At 37.0% G+C, this 16,959-nt stretch overlaps 1 protein-coding gene across 1 annotated transcript; it reads right to left on the reverse strand.

Moving 5' to 3' along the window:
- Positions 1 to 82: 82 nt before the first annotated feature.
- lactb2 (lactamase, beta 2) lies at positions 83 to 4,370 on the reverse strand. The gene is made up of 7 exons (XM_042428861.1): positions 4,130 to 4,370; positions 3,064 to 3,224; positions 1,964 to 2,084; positions 1,452 to 1,630; positions 905 to 1,053; positions 592 to 679; positions 83 to 339 (listed from the first exon to the last, which is right to left on the reverse strand). Exons 1-7 carry the CDS (start codon positions 4,249 to 4,251, stop codon positions 296 to 298), a joined length of 864 nt encoding a protein of 287 aa, XP_042284795.1. The 5' UTR covers positions 4,252 to 4,370; the 3' UTR covers positions 83 to 295.
- Between the last annotated feature and the right edge of the window lie 12,589 nt (positions 4,371 to 16,959).

Here is a 16,959-nt window from a genome sequence, read left to right on the forward strand (position 1 = left end):
ATTCTCACACATTGATCACATTGTCGGACGGGGTTAATCTTTCAGGCACAGGCAACAGTCAACTGACCTTTTAGCCACTCTGAGAAAGGCTGCAGCCTCGTCTTCATCTAAGGCCACAAGTTTGATCACCTTCCGTCCCTGATTTTCCATTAACACGTATCAATCAGCAGTTCTAAGGCATTCAATGATAAACATTACACAGATGAGGTGATCACTTTAGACTGAAAAAGATGGATTTCCATCATCCTGGCCAAAAGGTCAACTTGAGTCCATTTCATCCTTGTCTTGTGGGTCGTCACAGGTTACTCTTCCATTTGATGTTCTGTGAGGTTTCATTCACTGAAGAAAAAAGTTCACATTTATAGTTTAAGGAATCAAGCTGACATCGAGTAAGAATAAGCCTCACTTTCTAAATTGCATCACTGCACATGCAATCAATTATCACGGACGCTTAACCTTGGCACATCATACCAAAACTATCTGCATAGCCAGATACGTCTGATTTGGTTACACTGACCCTTTAACTGATCTGTACTGGCACTGATCACATGCCGTAAGTAGCTTTAGCGGTGTTGATAAGAGATGACTTACCCAGGCTGATCTTGCCTTCTTTCTCCAGTTTCTTTAAGTGATGGACCAGGTTCACGTTAGCTGCTTGATGCAGGTATTCAGGGGTGTCCTGGAAGAGAAGCACAGCATTTGACTACTGTATATTCACTTCCATAGACTCATCCTAGTTTTAGTATAATAAGTTAGGATGTTTACTTTGTATTTGGAGGAATTAGGAAAGCATGGATGGCACTAAACAAGCTTACCAGGAGTCACAGAGACAATATATTACAACAGCCTTTAGCTCTTTTCAGGCTGGGAAAAGCATCTAAGTCACAAAGGGTTTTGTCCCAACCTTGTAGACGATCTTAACGAGCTCCATTGAGGAGAAAGGCTTTCCTTCTCCGGTCTGAATGGCCGTCAGGATCTGCTGCTCTCTTTGGTCCCGGTGGCTGATGTAGTGTCTGATCTTAGAGCCAGCATCCTGAACCACAGGGCCGTGACCTGCACAGAGAACAGCAGTTTTCCTCTAAACACCTGAAAGACTTAATGGACGAGCCTCAGACTGACATTCATTCATTTAAAGTGAACAATGTATAATCTGTCTTTAAGTTTCATTTTATTAAACACTGTGACAGCAGAAGCTTGTTTGGTTGACCCCCAGAGAACAAGAACTATTGGTTGAAACTTTTATTTTGAAAGGAAAGATAGAAATAGAAGTAAGATAGAAAATAAATTGACAACAATTTGGATATTTAAACAATTCTCAGAGTCGTTTATCTCACAAAATTATTGAACATTGTCTAGTTCCAGCTTCTCTAATGTGAATATTTTCATTTTTTTTCCTGTTTTATATTATTGTAAATGGAATATTTGGGGGTTTCTACATTAAACTCACTCACCAGGGTAGATGAGTTCAGCCTGGGAGTCCAGCAGAGTCTTCAGGGATCTCATGTAGTCATAAAGATCCTCAAAAACGGCGGTGCCTTCGCCCAGGATGCAGTCTCCGGAAAAGAGCGCCTGCTCCTCCTCCAGCAGCAGGGCCATGTGGTCGTCCGTGTGGCCCGGGGTGAACAGCACTCTGGGAAAAGAAAAAAAAAAAGATAAAACAGGATTCACTGCTTTGCTGCTAAAATCAACAAATAATCTGTCTCAGTTCAGGTTTATCTTAAAGCATCAGCAATTAATCTTGGGATAATGTATTTCTTAGTATCTTCTCAACATTTTTTCAACATATTGTAGAATTTTTATCTTACAGCTGGGTTTTAAATTGATAATTAGTTTTCCATTATCTTTCTCATCATTATTTTTACTGACTCTGTCTTTTGGTTGTTTTATTATTTCCTTTACAGCACCCAGTAACCCTATCAAAAGCTGAACACATAAACTCAGCTTGCATATAAAGTGAACTGACTTGAGCGTTGCCCCCTCCGTCTGGACCACATCTCCATCTTTTAAGTACATGAAGCTTTTGTTTCCAGCCGTCTCCCTGACCTGGCTGGAGCGAGGCAGTTTGCTGACTCGGACTTCAGAACCTACAGGAGGGAAAACGAAAAAAAAAACATGAATGTCAAATTCTTCAAAATACTCTGTATAACTCTCTTTCTTTCTCTCCGTTGTTTTATGATATGAAAAAATTCAGACAGCTTCGAAGTGTAAACCATCACACCCAAAATCAAACACCCACAGGGGCATCTGAGGTTCTGCTAACATGATGCTGGTGTTTAGCAGGTATAATGTTTCACCATCTTAGCTCAGGGTTAGCATGTGTACATTTGCTAATGATCAGTAAACAGAAGTACAGCTGAGGCTGATGGGAATGTCAGTAATTTTTCAGGTATGTGATAATGGTGCTAGAGGAAAAGTCAGAGGATCACCAAAGTCACTGCCATACATTATTTAGGAACCATGAATGTCTGTATAATATTTTGTGACAATCAGTCTAGTAGATGTTGAGATATTTCACTGGTTACATGAAAACTTTGACCTGTTAGTGGCGCTAGAGGAAAGTTGGGAGATCACCAAAGTCATTAGGATTCATCTCTCTGGGTAACATAAATGTCTGTATTAAATGTCATTCCAACTCATTCAATAGTCATTGAGACATGTCACACACACAAAAAAACACATTAACCTGCTGGTGGTGCTCCATGAAAAGTCAAGGAATCATTAAAATGACCATGAATATCTGTACATATCTGTCTAATGGCTGTTAAGACTGTTAAAAACCAGCCACAGATCTTATTGTGAACACGGTTTCTAGAGTTGTTACGTTCTTAAATTATCTGCATGATTTTTCAAATTAAAGAAAAACAACGTGGCTTATTAGCAAATGGTTACTGAAAACATAAAAGCAACAAAATTATAATCAACAGAATAAAACAGACATAAACCTTCAGCCAAATATGTAAGTCACTGCAAACTGGACTCTGTTGTTGTTGGACAAATCACTGCATTACAAAGACTGCTTCTGCTTCTGATATTAATTTTTCCACACACATACGCTGCCCTCACCGGTGATGTCCCTGCAGATGTCCTCCACCCCTCCCGTGTGATCATGATGCCAGTGTGTGACGATGATCTCCTGGATGCTGGCGTTGAACTGCCTCAGCGCCTGCTTCAGACTGCTGATGTATTCAGGTACAGCAGGCTCCCCGGTGTCTATCAGCACTCGTCTGGAACATACACACACATATGAAAGGTAATGTAGTTAAAGTATTGCAGTAAAAGTAGAGGTTTGGTCCCTCTGACTGATATATTATTATATATGACATCATTAGATTATTAATAGTGAAGCATCAGTGTTAGAGCAGCATGTTACTGTTGTAGCTGCTGGAGGTGGAGCTAGTTTCAACTACTTTATATACAGTTAGCTAGTTTAGTACAGTGGTTCCCAACGTAGGGGTCGGGCACCTCCAAAGGGTCAGCAGATAAACCTGAGGGGTCGTGAGATGATTGATGGGAGAGGAAAGAAGAAAAAACAAAGTTCTGATACACAAATCTGTTTTCAGTTTTCGGACTTTTTCTCTAATCTTTGATTTTTGGTGAAATATTGGATCATTTGAACATTTATTGAAATGAAAGCATGTGAGAAGTTTAGAGGGAAAAATCACTATTTGGTGGAGCTGTTAACAACTCATAGACATCTGAAATGTGACCCCGACTACACACTGCTTTTTGTAAGACGTCAAAAGCCAAAAAGTTTGGAAATAACTGGTTTCATCTTTAACAATGTGTTGTATTTTAAAAGCTTTTTATATTATCCATTGTGTCAAATCTTCATCTGAAAAGTAATTAAAGCTGTCAAATAAATCTAGTGGAGTGGGAGTAGAAAGTAGCATCATATAGAAATACTCAAGTAAAGTACAAATACCTCAAAATTGTACTTAAGTACAGTTCTTGAGTAAGTGTTCTTAGGTATACCGGGGGCTATCTGGACATCAACCCTTTACTGTCATGTTTTTACCAAAAGGCAAATAAGTCGTTTCTAAATACAGGTACTCTGCAATGATACTATATATTAAAACAACCTTCATTTTGCGGACGTTTTTAATATATATATCCAGTGTCTGCTAGTCACCTTTCCCCAGTGCCGACCAGGTAAGTGTTGGTTCCCTGCAGGGTCATCGGTCCAGGATTACAGCCCAAAACCCGAACAACTCGGGCAGACAGCTGCTCTATCCGAGGAATAATTGCACTCATAGTTAGAACCGATCAAATGTTGGCTCCAGAATAAAATAATAACACATACAGACAAGCAGGAGGCCAGTAAAGCTTGTCAAACAGGAAACATAACGGAAACTGTATGTAAACAAAGTTTACTTCCTGTATCACCCTAAGCAGCCTTCAAAATAAAATACTTCCATTAACCGTCAGCTTGGGTCTGAAAAGTGAAGCCAAAGCGGAAGTGACTTTAACCTGGATTATCTCTAATGGCCAGCAGGGGGCGACTCCACTAGCTGTAAAAAGAAGTCCTGTATGGAAGTCTATGAGAAAATTATGGAGGATATTTTTGGTCATAATTAAAATTAAAAGTCCAAATAGAAAATTAAAATAGGTAAAATTAAAAAGACTATTATTTTACTACACTACTAGGAGTAATCAAGCCACAATTAAACTTAAAAAGAAAGAGCAAATTGAAAAAGCAAATTGAAAATGTAAAATGATAATTTCAAAATGTAAAACAATGAAAAAAGTGAAATTTAAAATGCAAAAGCTTAAATGCAAATGCTCAAGTTGAAAGCTTAAAGAGTACAAGAGTTCTTATAATACATCCATGGAGTCCACAAATCAATGGGTGACATCACAGCGGCTACGTCCATTGTTTTTTACAGCCTATGGCTTTAACATGGGACAGAGATGGTGAGAAAGCATTACTATGTTGTTTAAATCAATAGTGTTTTCACTCGTGTGCCTCTGTTTAATGCTGTATTTCTACTTCTGCACTGTACTGTTAAGTATTGTGTCAATACATTATTCTATTAAGACAAGGCACATAACTCAGAGAATGAGAAACCTACATACCACTTGTTTAATGCACTAATGCTTGTTTTTCTGATTGTTTCTTAACATCAAATACATCCTTTTGTGATTATTCCACGCTAAAATGATCTCGCTTTCACTGTGGCAAGAAAAAATAATGTTCAAAAATGTTTTACCCTCCTTCTTATAGGATATGCTTGTTGCTGCATTGCTCTGCTTAATGGATTTCTATATATATTTCTTTTTGTTTGACTTCTGCTATCTCTTTTAATGCTTTTGATGAAATTACATTCAAACCAACCAATCCATTCATCCACCATGGTCAAGTGCTCTCTTCATTTGCTCCCCTTTACACATAATGGTAAACACATATATTCCTTTTTCTCACAATTAAATGAAACCTGCTGAGGAATGTGCTACCAGTTAGTGCTGCTATAAAAATAAATGCACCTCCAACCAGGCCAAGAACTGAATAGACTCATTACAGGTTATTTACTGAATATCTATCATATGAAATGTCCTTACAATACTGAACACAAAATGTCAGTAGCACCAGCTGAACACTTGGTGGGGCCGGTGTCCAGTCTGATAACAGTTGAATTACCTCTCACTTCATCTGGGAGACTGTGGCACTTTAAAAATATTAGACGGCGCTGGATTATCGGCATTTCACAGGATGAACGTTTTTATTACTTTGGTAATGATAATGATGCTAGCCAACTCCTCACAGTTCACCCTCAAATATCAGAACTATTTGGCGTAATGACTGTTGTTATTGCCCTCATTAATCCTGAAAGTTTAAATGGGTGTTTTTATTACACCTCAAACTGAGGAAAGCAAAAATCATTAAAAGCTGTTTATCCACATGCATAAAACTACCAGCTGAATAGTTGCTGCTTAAGGGGTTAAAGAAAAATAACAGTATTATTACACAGACAATTCAAGTTGAGAACCAATTTCAGGAAGATTTTTGGGGATATTGTGAGGGAGTTTTGCACTACTTACTGACTATAGGCTTTATAAATGCCATCATAACTTGAGGAAAATACTACTACAATGTTCCTGTTACCTTTAAGAGAAATGCTACCATCCTAGATTTATAAAAGCACAAAAACTGCGAAACATATTCCACTGTCTAAAACTTATACGACACATGATGTTAAAGGTTAGGTTCCCAATTTTACAAGTCTGTCTTAAATGTCAGGCCATATGAACAGTGAAATAGGTTTTCCTCACTGTAATCATTCCTCCTGTTCATACTGACTATTAAAAGATCCCCTTCAAATGTACATTGTGTCATTTTGACTTTAAAAGTTGATGTGAAGCTCATATGAGGCTTCAGCAGTCTGAGTTGGTGGACATCTGCCACATTTACAGTCTTTTTAGCATCAAATTTCCTCTTTGTGTTTCCTCAGTGTTTCTCTGTTGAGCTGTGGTGGAAGTATAGTAACAAAAAGATGGACTTTGGCATTAAAAAGACTGTAACATTGAAATATATCTACTTGATTTGACTAATCTGGATGACTGAAGCTTCATATTAGCTTCAGATAAACTTTTAAATACATTTTTGCGCAGAAGGAGGACTGTAAGAAGTACAATAAGAAGTTGTGATAGTAACAGTAATGAAATTAGTCCCAATATATGGCCATCATCTCAAATAAATGAATGAATAAATCAGTTTCTTATTCACTTTTACATTGGTCAGTACTGCCATGTATCCAACCGTTCAAATGAAACATCCAGGAAACTCTGAAGGACAAACTTCTGTCAGCGCATTGCTGCCATCTAGTGGACAGACTTTCAGAAATACATCTAATCTACACCAAGCTGTGTGTGTCTGAGGGGGGAAAAAGAGAGTTACAATATGTATGTAACTACAACAGGACTGTGTGTTTTCAAGAGACTGCAGGCAGTAAGTCAATAACGAGTCAATCACTCTGATCACCCTCGCCCCTTCAAGATGACAGACTCCCAGATGAGGACAGACGATGATTAGTGATGATGATGTGATGGTTTCACTGTCATTTTCAATCAATGTGTCTAGATTGACTGACTGTCTTTATTGTAATATTTGGGGAGCAAAACCTCAAAGCAATAACTGCATATTCCTAAAGGCAGCACTAGAATTAAATGTGTTGCAGATATAGTTGCAATATATCACTTTAAACTCTCAAATTAAAACAGCATTTCAAGAGCATCTTGTATCCTACAATACAATCAGACCATATGTGTTGAGTTAGGAGGGCCTCTTCTTCATTTTTTCTATAATGAACAGAGAATCTCGTACAGATTCTGTGACAGGATCTCAGTTTGAGAGGGAGATGTGGGTGGCACAGCAGGAAAAGTTCCAAACAATGGTGTGGGACGTGGAAGCTGTGGGAAACGCTCCACAGTGACCAATTATACCCGAGATTGACTGTGCTTTTAATGTAAATAAATGTAAATTGCAGCTTGTTGTTTCACCGCTAAAATAAAAATTTCCCTCAGACACAGTTGCTTTGCTGATTCTCTTGGTGAACAATAACTGTAACTGGACTGAATGAGGAGGAGTAGACATTGAATAAACCAAATCAGTGGCACATTCAGCTGCTTTCGGTGTAGCTGTACCTTGAATATGATGTATTTCCCGTTGGTATAGAGTCTTAGGGCAGGAGAAAATGCTGGGAGGCATCGTTTAAACAGTGTAAACCACCAGGATGTCAGTTAGGAAGGGAAGCAAGAGGAGGGCCAGTATTACCGACCATAGTCAGATTATTCTATGGGGTCCCAGGGCAAAAGTTTGTTGTTGGGCCCCTTTTGACTCCAGCTATGCATGGTAGACCTTAAATGAATGGTTGATTAATTGATTAGTCAACCATCGGAAAATTAATTGGCAACATTCTTGATGACTGATTAATCGGTTAATTGCTAGTTTTTCTAGTTTTCCATGATATTAAACTCAACAACTTTGGGTTTTTGACTGTTGGCCAGACAAAACGTCATCTGAATATATAAACTTGTGCTTCAGGGAGTAATGATCAGCATTTTAAAAATTATTTTCTGACATTTTATACACTGAACAATCAATTTTTTTTTTTTTTTTTTTTAAAAAGTAAGACCTATTGATAATAAAAATAGTTGTTGGTGGCAGCCTTATAGTACTCTTATGCCTAGAGCATTTGTGCAATTTGATAAAACACAACTTTACAACAAATGAGCACAATATAAACTAAATTAACTAATGTCTTAAAACTAGATTTTGGCACAGGGTCCCTCATCGAGACCAGGATCTTACACCAAAAGTTATAGATACAAAAAATACGGTGTGTTAGTGTCTAAAATCTCTATTTGCTGCTCACTACTGAGTAAACTATTAAGTGTCTGTTATCAAAAATCAAATCAAAACAGCATGCATAACAATCAACATCAATATCACATCATATGTCACAAAAACAGTAAGTAAAAAACATTTAAGTACACTATATTAGATATAACTTCATTAAAAAAGCAAAGAATAAATTACTAAAAATTATTTGAAATCATTTAAATAATCTAAGACCAATTTAAGAAGAGAAGTGAAAGGTACATGGGATTTAAAACAAACGCTATGCCCATTAATTACTGAATTAACTGGTGTATAGCATGTGAAATGAATGACTATTTACAGTATAGATATTTCTTCGTCTTTGCACAGGGGACTCTGTAGTGTCTCCCTGAAGGCAGGAGCTGAAAGTGATGATTCAGTGGATGGAATAAATCCTCTAAGATTTATTCTTTCATTTATAAAGGGAGTAGTGAATGAATAAATGAGTTAAACGCTGACATCAGCATGCTGACATGCTCACAATGACAAAAAATGTAAAAATGATAATGTTTAGCAGGTATGTTCACCATGGTCACCATATTTGTTTACTGTTTTAGCATGCTAACATCTGCTAATAGCTTAGGCTGATGGGAATTTCATTAATTTTGCAGCAGATTACCTTTACCTGATGACTCTATAAAGTCAGACCAGGATCACCAAAGTTATCACAATCCATCCAATGTTGAGATATTTCAATGTGAACCAGGGTGGTGGACCAACCGCCAACAATTTGGATAGAAATTAACTAAAACAAATGTACTTTTTGGTATTTATTGTTAGGTAGGTGCATATTATAACATGGAAAGTCAGTTAAAATGGTAAAAACCATTTGGTAAAATGTCATTGTGACTTAAATGCTTTTAGGCTATTTGGCTTGTTTTCCATTTAATTTCCTTACCAATACATCACTGAATATCACCTCTTCAAAAATACATCAACTACAGTCCTTTATGAGGAGAAACACAACAGATGATCTTTTCCAACAGGCTTTACATTATGTTGAACCCATTAGTTCTCCTCCTCAGTGCATCGCCGGTAATCCTACATGCATTACACCACCAGATCGATGCAGTCAAATGAAGCCATGAAGTGGATCAAGTCGTGGCAGTAAAGCGCCTCATGGGGACCCACACATCCTCCTTAATGCCTTGTTTGATATTTGTCTCCAATAAATCGTGACCCATAAAAAGGGATGTAAAAAGGGGGTGAGATTTCAGCTCTCTATAATATTTACAGGTAGAATAGGTGGAGGGGAAAGCAGAGAGACATTATTTCCCTAAATGAAATAGATCCTGACATCTGGGCGTCCAAGGGCCCCCTCCTCTCTCTCTCTCTCTCTCTCTCTCTCTCTCTCTCTCTCTCTCTCTCTCCCTCACTCTCTCTTTGTAATTACACGACATAATGGTGGTGCAGTCGGCCCGTAATCTCCCATTATAATCAGTCTCGGCTGCCTCCACTCGCTCTCCACCACGGCTTCTAATTCAATATAAATGCAAATGACTGGGGGAGTAAGAGAGAGAGAGAGTGAAGGAGGGAGGGAGTGAGGGTGGGAGGAGGGTCAGGAACAGTATAGAGTGTAAATGTGGGAGTCTGATCTCACCACAAATCTGTACTTATATTTACGAGGAGTCATGTCAAGTCTTTATAATAATATGTACAAATCGAATGTGGAGTGCGCGCACCATAGACCAGGTGGTATTTTGTCATTAAACATTAAATTGTAAGCATGCAAGCAAAACTTTATTGGATTCTCAACCAAAACTCTAGTCCCAAAAGGATTGGTTCACCCCAAAAATTAATTTTCCCACTTACCTCTAGTCTTGTCTAGCCACAGAGATATAGTTTTGGCTTAATTTGTGCAGGTTTTGAGATATCTGTCTCTGAGATTTCTATGTCCTTGCAACAGAGGTGAATATAATTTTGCTTCTGGTGCACACAGAGAGTCGAGAAACAGTTTTCCTTGGAGCTACTTTCCCCAAAAGAAAACGTGATGTCCAGTTAGCAGCAATTTCCTTATTTGAATCAACGGGTTTGCATGCTCATACATTTGTTTTGCAACTTCTCAGCTCTTAAAATGCTGTTGAATTATTATTATTATTATTTATGGTTCCTGTTTTCTCATTCTTCAGAACCATTAATTCACCATGTTGTTATTCTACATTTGAGAAATCACACATTGGATTTTAAATATACCAAATAATTGCCTCAGGGCTCCGAAACTCAAACATTTAAACAATGAAAACTGTTGATTGTGGATTATGCATAAGAATGGTGGAGTCCTTATCAGACAAAAATATAGTATTAGTTGTTTTTTTTAATGCTTAAAGCAATTTATGTTTTACGTTTTCCTCAAGAGTGACCTCTGGTGTCGGGGTGGATGGTTGGATATATGAAGTGTCTGACATGGACGACATCAGAAACTACCATCAGTCAGTTGGTTGGTTGTTGGTTTCTTTTAACCATATCAAAGAAGTGTTACTGTACTGTAGCGGCCACAATTTCATGAAACAAAGAGGTAAAAACACTCATATTGTTGTGTGGAAGAACCTCTTTTGTCATTTATGAACTGTGTAAAGACTTATGGACACCGGTTTTGGAAAGACATGTTTCTATTGAATTTTTCACTGCTGTTTCTATTCACCTATCTGTGTGACAAGACACAACTACAGGTAAGAAAAAAATATGATTGTAATTTTGGTGAACAGATTCTTCAAAGCTGAAAACCATTGTTGTTTCATCCACATAGTGTTGATGAGATGAGATTTTGGTACAACAAAAAAATGTGATTTACAGACTAAACAAAAGAAACGTTCTTCTAACAGCGTGTCAAGATGTGAGGGAGGATTTCACTTTTAAAGAATGAGATTGTTGTTAAAGTTTTTATTTGAAGTGTTGCAAATTATACTGCTATATGCGATAGTGTCGGCACAAAATGAGAAACATTACATCTACATTTACAAAATTATTGCAGATTTAGCTAATACATTACAATTACAAGTGTGTTACAAAGTCTTGTTTGTGTTTTCAGCTGATTTTAAGTTTGTAATTTTAAATGTCAGCTGAATATAAAGTTGATAAATGGATGACTTACCACCATTATCATGTGAAATTTATTAACTTTTATGATTTTAGGGAGACCCTCTCCCCTGGTTTATTTAGAAAAACACTATTATGAAAACTGTTATAAAGTTATGTACATTACAGCCTGCAGCTGAGTGAGAAATACTGACTGAGGAAACTTCAGATAGCAACATTTTTCTATAATTAATCTATATAATATTGCATTTTGGAATGAAGCCCTTCATCTGTCATGTTGGCGTTAACAAAAGATGATATCAAGTTAATATAAAATTCAACTCATATGAAAGTTCCCACTGAACATGGCACCTTTGATACCTGCAAAGTAACTGTGAAAAATCTCATCGCTGCTTCAGTCTGCGGTGAGAAATGAGGCAATATATTACTAAACTGTATCGCAATTCATAATTCAAAATGCTGCGTAATTAACTTTCTCCTCCGGAGCCTTAATGTGATACTAAATTAAATAAGTGCAGGGCGAGAGAGAGAGAGAGAGAGAGAGAGAGAGAGAGAGAGAGAGAGAGAGGAAGAGAGAGAATCAGGGAAATATTAATTTAGAGAACGAGGGAGCAGGAGTCAGAATAGAGACTGTGTGAGCAGCAGCGGTGATGAGAGGTTACCAAAGTGGAGAAGAAAGAGGGAGGTAGAGGAGAAAAGAGAAACAAACTAGAAAACATGTTTGTTTAAAGCTCTATGTGATTACTTTTTCATGGTAAAATATTCCCTCAAGGCATGTTTTCATACATAAAAATACTCTGCTTGGCATAATAATTTGTGTCTGATATGGATTTTCCACAAAAAAAAAAAAAAAAGTTCAATTACCTGGTTAGAAATTCTAAAAAAAAAAATTAGATCTACTCCTTCAGGAATCTATGAATATGCAAATATTGTTCATTTAAAAAGTTTAACTACTTGACACAAGATGTCTCCTACTTGACTGAAAAGTAAATTCTCAGTGTTTGTGCACTGGAGGCTTCAAGTTCCCACATGACACTTGTTTAAGTTGAATACTGGACCATGATCATAACTTTTCTCTCTAAATGCACTTTAATGCACTGTGCTTGTTCTTTTTTGTTTTGTTTTGTTTTTATCTTGGGATTTGTATGTTTTTATCTTTACTTTCAAAGGGATTTTTTTTTTTTAGATATACAATATATCTTTATCCTTTCTGTTGTTGTTGCACTGCTGTGGGCTGGGAGGAATAGCATTTTATTTTATTTATTTATTTTTTTTGTGTATGCAAATACACAAGAAAATGACGATAAACCAAATCTAAAGCACTCCTAAATACATCTGTTTAACTCAGATTTACTGTAACATGAGCACAGAGAAAGTCTCCCTGCAGCAGATAAAACACATTTTTGAGTGGAGGGAGGCTTTAACTTTAACTTTGTTGTAGCATTTAAGGATGTCTTTGAATGATTCTTTAAAAAAAACGACTTTGTACCACATGTTGTGTGACCCCTCTACAGAAAAAGGAGTTTATACCTGTTATACCCGCCCAAATATGAAGTTTTCAACCCACTATTATAGAGAGAGATGAATGGCAAAGACATTTAGTGTTGCATTTAGTTTTATACACAGAAAGTCGTAATGATGATACAGTTTTGTTTAATATGTTTTCACATACTGAATGTACAGCAATTTTATTTAATCACTGTGAATTTAACCCTCCAAAGTTCAACTTTTTAAGAATTATATATTTAATACTTTAATTGTCTCTTTTGCATTAACAAGGAAAGTATCAACTGAAATGTCTAAAATATGGAGATGTTGATTCTTTTTTTATTAACTTACTGTATATTCTAAATATATTAACACATATTCCAAGCATGTTCAAGGTTTGTCAAACTACTTGTGAGATTTTCATATAAAGGCCTCGCAGCAGTTGTAATCATGAACCAGGTCTCAGAATACATGAGCTAAAAACAGTGAAAGACTATGAACTTAAAATGAAACTATATGCGAAACTGTTAATCAATACAAGGAATTGTTCAAATTTGTGAATATTTGCTGTATTTTTTAGGCTTTTGTGACAGTAAATTCAGTATTTAAAAAAAACAATTTGACAGTGATCTAATCAAAACAGGCAATTTGTGGATATCAGCTTGGGCTTTAGGGAAACCGTGATGGACGTTCTGAAGTATTTTCTGGCATTTTATAGACCGAACAACTAATCGATTTATGGAGAAAATGAGCAGATTAATCAATAATGCAGCCTTGACTGTATTGCACAAACTAAATGAGACAAGCATCATCAGGTCATCATCTAGTCACGCTCTGAATTACAAATCAAGTCAATACAGAAGAATTGCAGTGACATCTTATGGTCATTTGGGATAAAGCAGACAGACAGACAGACGGACGGAGGAGACGGAGGAGACAGAGGAGACAGATTGATGTTCAGACAGACTGAGAGAGAGAGAGAGAGAGACAGAGAGAGAGACAGAGAGAGAGAGAGATAGGACAGTGAGCTGATGTCTAACACTGTCTGATTTGGAGGCCAGCCAACTAGGGGAAAACTGTCAGACACTGGCAGGAAGCTGCTGATTAATCTGAGCAGTGATGGAGAAAAAAATCCTGAGAGAGCTGCGAGGCAATGTGTGTGTGTGTGTGTGTGTGTGAGAGAGAGAGAGAAGAGGAAAGGACAAGAGAGCGATAGAGGAAGGTGGAAAGTATGACAAGTGGCGACAAAAAGGGGAGAAAGAGAGAGAGAGAGCCATTTATTGTTATGTTATACTGTAGATATTTTTGTATTACTTTTATTCAACTGATTTGGCAGTGCTGCTCATCCAACATTCATGCCAATAAAGCAAATTGAATTGAAATTGAATTGAATAAAGGGGAGCGGAGAGAGTGGGAGTGAGAGGGGAAATAAAGGACAGAGCAGATGGGAGAGACAGAAAGAGAGACACAAGCAAAGATGGAGAGGTGTGAGACAAAAACAGGGGGGAGAGAACGGAGGGTATGTGTTGTAAAAGGTGGAGAGGTGCGAGATATGAGAGGAGCTCAGGAATGATGAGTCGATGAGAGGAAAGAGAGAGAGAGAGAGAGCGAGACAGGAAGTTTGATGTTTACTCACTAACAGGTCTGCTCTTTATTTCGGCACACATTCAAGCATCAAGCAACACCTATTTTGACAACACGTCAACTTTGAAAAAATTTGATTTGCACACCTTCGCTCCTGCCACCAACACTCGTTATGGGTGGAAAAGAGAAGGAGTGATGGGCAAACCAGCTGCAGGAGCTGAAATGATGTGGACTGGAGGTCTATTTAGAGCAACATTTCTAATATTTTCGGTGCTAATTCAAGTATTATCCATCCATTCAGTTTCTGCCACTTATCCAGGTCCAAGCCGCAGTGGCAGGTAGTCCAGATGTTCTTCTTCTCTGTCATGTCCTCCAGCTGCTCTTGGGGGATCCTGCAGTGCTCACAGGGCCAGATGGGACATAAACACTCCAATGTGTTCTTGGTCTGCCCTGAGGTTTTCCTCCAGTTGGACGTGCCTGGAATACCTCCACAAGGAAGCATCCAAGAGGTATCAGATGCCCAGATCACTTCAGCCAGCTCCATCCAACGTGAAAGAGCAGTGGTTCTACTCTGTACTCCTTCCTGATGTCCAGACTCCTCAGACAGTAAGTGGTTACTTCCTCCTTCATGGTTCCCAGTGTAAACCCAGTGGCAGCGGTGGAGTAGGCCTGAGTTGATGTGACCAATTTTACTTGTTTTACAATTTTACTGATTTCTCTGAATTACAGGCCTCTTCATCACTACTGAACAAACAAATAAAGGCATCTTCAAAAATAGATGATCTGGTCTGGACAACTAAACGATGTTTATAATATTAGTTAGGTGAAATTGGGTAAAAGTGAGATCATCTTTTATTTAGATTTAAAATATAGTCTATCTTTGCATGATTTTCAGTTTAAAAAACTCCTTATTTATCTTATACTGGCCCTTTATGCAGCCCCTCAGTTCAGCCTCTGTCTGAAACAGGCAGTTTTAGCTCCTGTCTCTTCGAGGTCCTCCTGAGGAGCCCACTCTGTTCTGATTGATTAGCTCCCAGAAGCTGCGTCATGGCCGACTTTGGGCCACTTGGGAGGCTACATCAAAAAACCATGAAACAAACAGTAGTAGTAAGATTCACAATCTTTTTCTTGTTCTTTACTCAAAATGTCAACTTCTCAAGTACATCCGTACATGTTCGAGCCAAAATCCGATTCAAAATATGAGATTGGAAAACGTAAACAACACACAGAAAACCTTAGCAACAACCTTAGCAACCGAGGCTACAAAATGGATGGCCGTTTACAGGCATGCGTGATGAGCTGATGTCAGCTCATTGACAAGATAGAAAAAAAAATGTCCCGAATAAGGTGTTCAAACACATTTAAGTCTGGGATTTTGACTTCTGCATATATTAACCTCAAGTTTTGGAATTTTGACCATGTTTAACGTAGATATCTGACATCTTAACATTATATAAATAACAGAAAATCACAAAAAGCATGTTATATCCCCTTTAAGCTATGCAGTTTAAAGACAAAAACATCTTATTTCAAGTTTTGGTCTTTTGACTTGCATGGGGGTATATTCTCAACTTTATATTGGGGCAAAATATATAATTTCAAGGTTTTCACTTTTGTTAATTTTTTAAAAACGTGTCACATTTCACTGATAACAATAGTGCTTCACATGATTTACATCCTATTCAATACAATACAAACCTACAGTACAGTAAATCTTATCAATAGACTGAACAACCTTTCTCTGATGATGAAAATCATATTAACCAGAGTAGCACACAAAAATACAGATATTTACTGTAGACATTATCTGCATTTTTACAGTCAGACTTACTAATTGGTAACTTTGCTTAACGGCTGTTACTGTCAAAAAATGTTTATATAATGTATATCCCATACATTAATGGGAAAGGCCTGTAAATATATACTGTCAAATAATGTTTATATAAAGTAATGATTATTAAAATTATATTTTTGTAAACTATTATCACATGATCTTATTTTTTTGTACAGTATAAAACCAACATTTACCAGGGATTTACTGTAAATAGATTGGATAATCACATAAAATAAAAGCTTAAAGCTCTCAAAATACTGTTAATGGGCATTAGAGGAGGGTATTTGAATGTAAATTTACATAATTTTGCTGTGTTTTACATCCAGAAATCTGTACTTTTATGGGGAGTTCTTGTGGATTGGATAATCCTATGAATTTACCAAAGATTACTGTATGAAAACAAGAGTCTTCATTTAAATTAGGTAATTTTAAGGTAATTCTGCAATCTTTTTCATTTTTTTGTGCAGATTTATACATTTGTTTAACATCCTAGCGATGTGTTATAATGAGATTTTCTTTTTATTTTACAATGGTTGGACTGTAAAAATGCAGACAATGTCCAAAGTAAATATCTGTATTTTTAAAATAAATCTCTGTAGAATAACTAAAGGTTTTTTTACTGTTATTTGATGGTAAGTGTTTG

The sequence above is a fragment of the Thunnus maccoyii genome, chromosome 12 (genome assembly GCF_910596095.1).
Source record: "Thunnus maccoyii chromosome 12, fThuMac1.1, whole genome shotgun sequence".
Classification (NCBI taxonomy): Eukaryota; Metazoa; Chordata; class Actinopteri; order Scombriformes; family Scombridae; genus Thunnus; species Thunnus maccoyii.

Excerpts from the sequence above, each read along its gene's own strand:
- lactb2 (XM_042428861.1), bottom strand. The coding sequence starts at position 4,251 with ATGAGTGCAATTATTCCTCGGATAGAGCAGCTGTCTGCCCGAGTTGTT. Across the intron at positions 1,631-1,963 it reads ACGGAGGGGGCAACGCTCAA|AGTGCTGTTCACCCCGGGCC; the intron begins GTCAGTTCACTT and ends TTCTTTTCCCAG. Across the intron at positions 680-904 it reads TCGTTAAGATCGTCTACAAG|GACACCCCTGAATACCTGCA; the intron begins GTTGGGACAAAA and ends CTTCTCTTCCAG.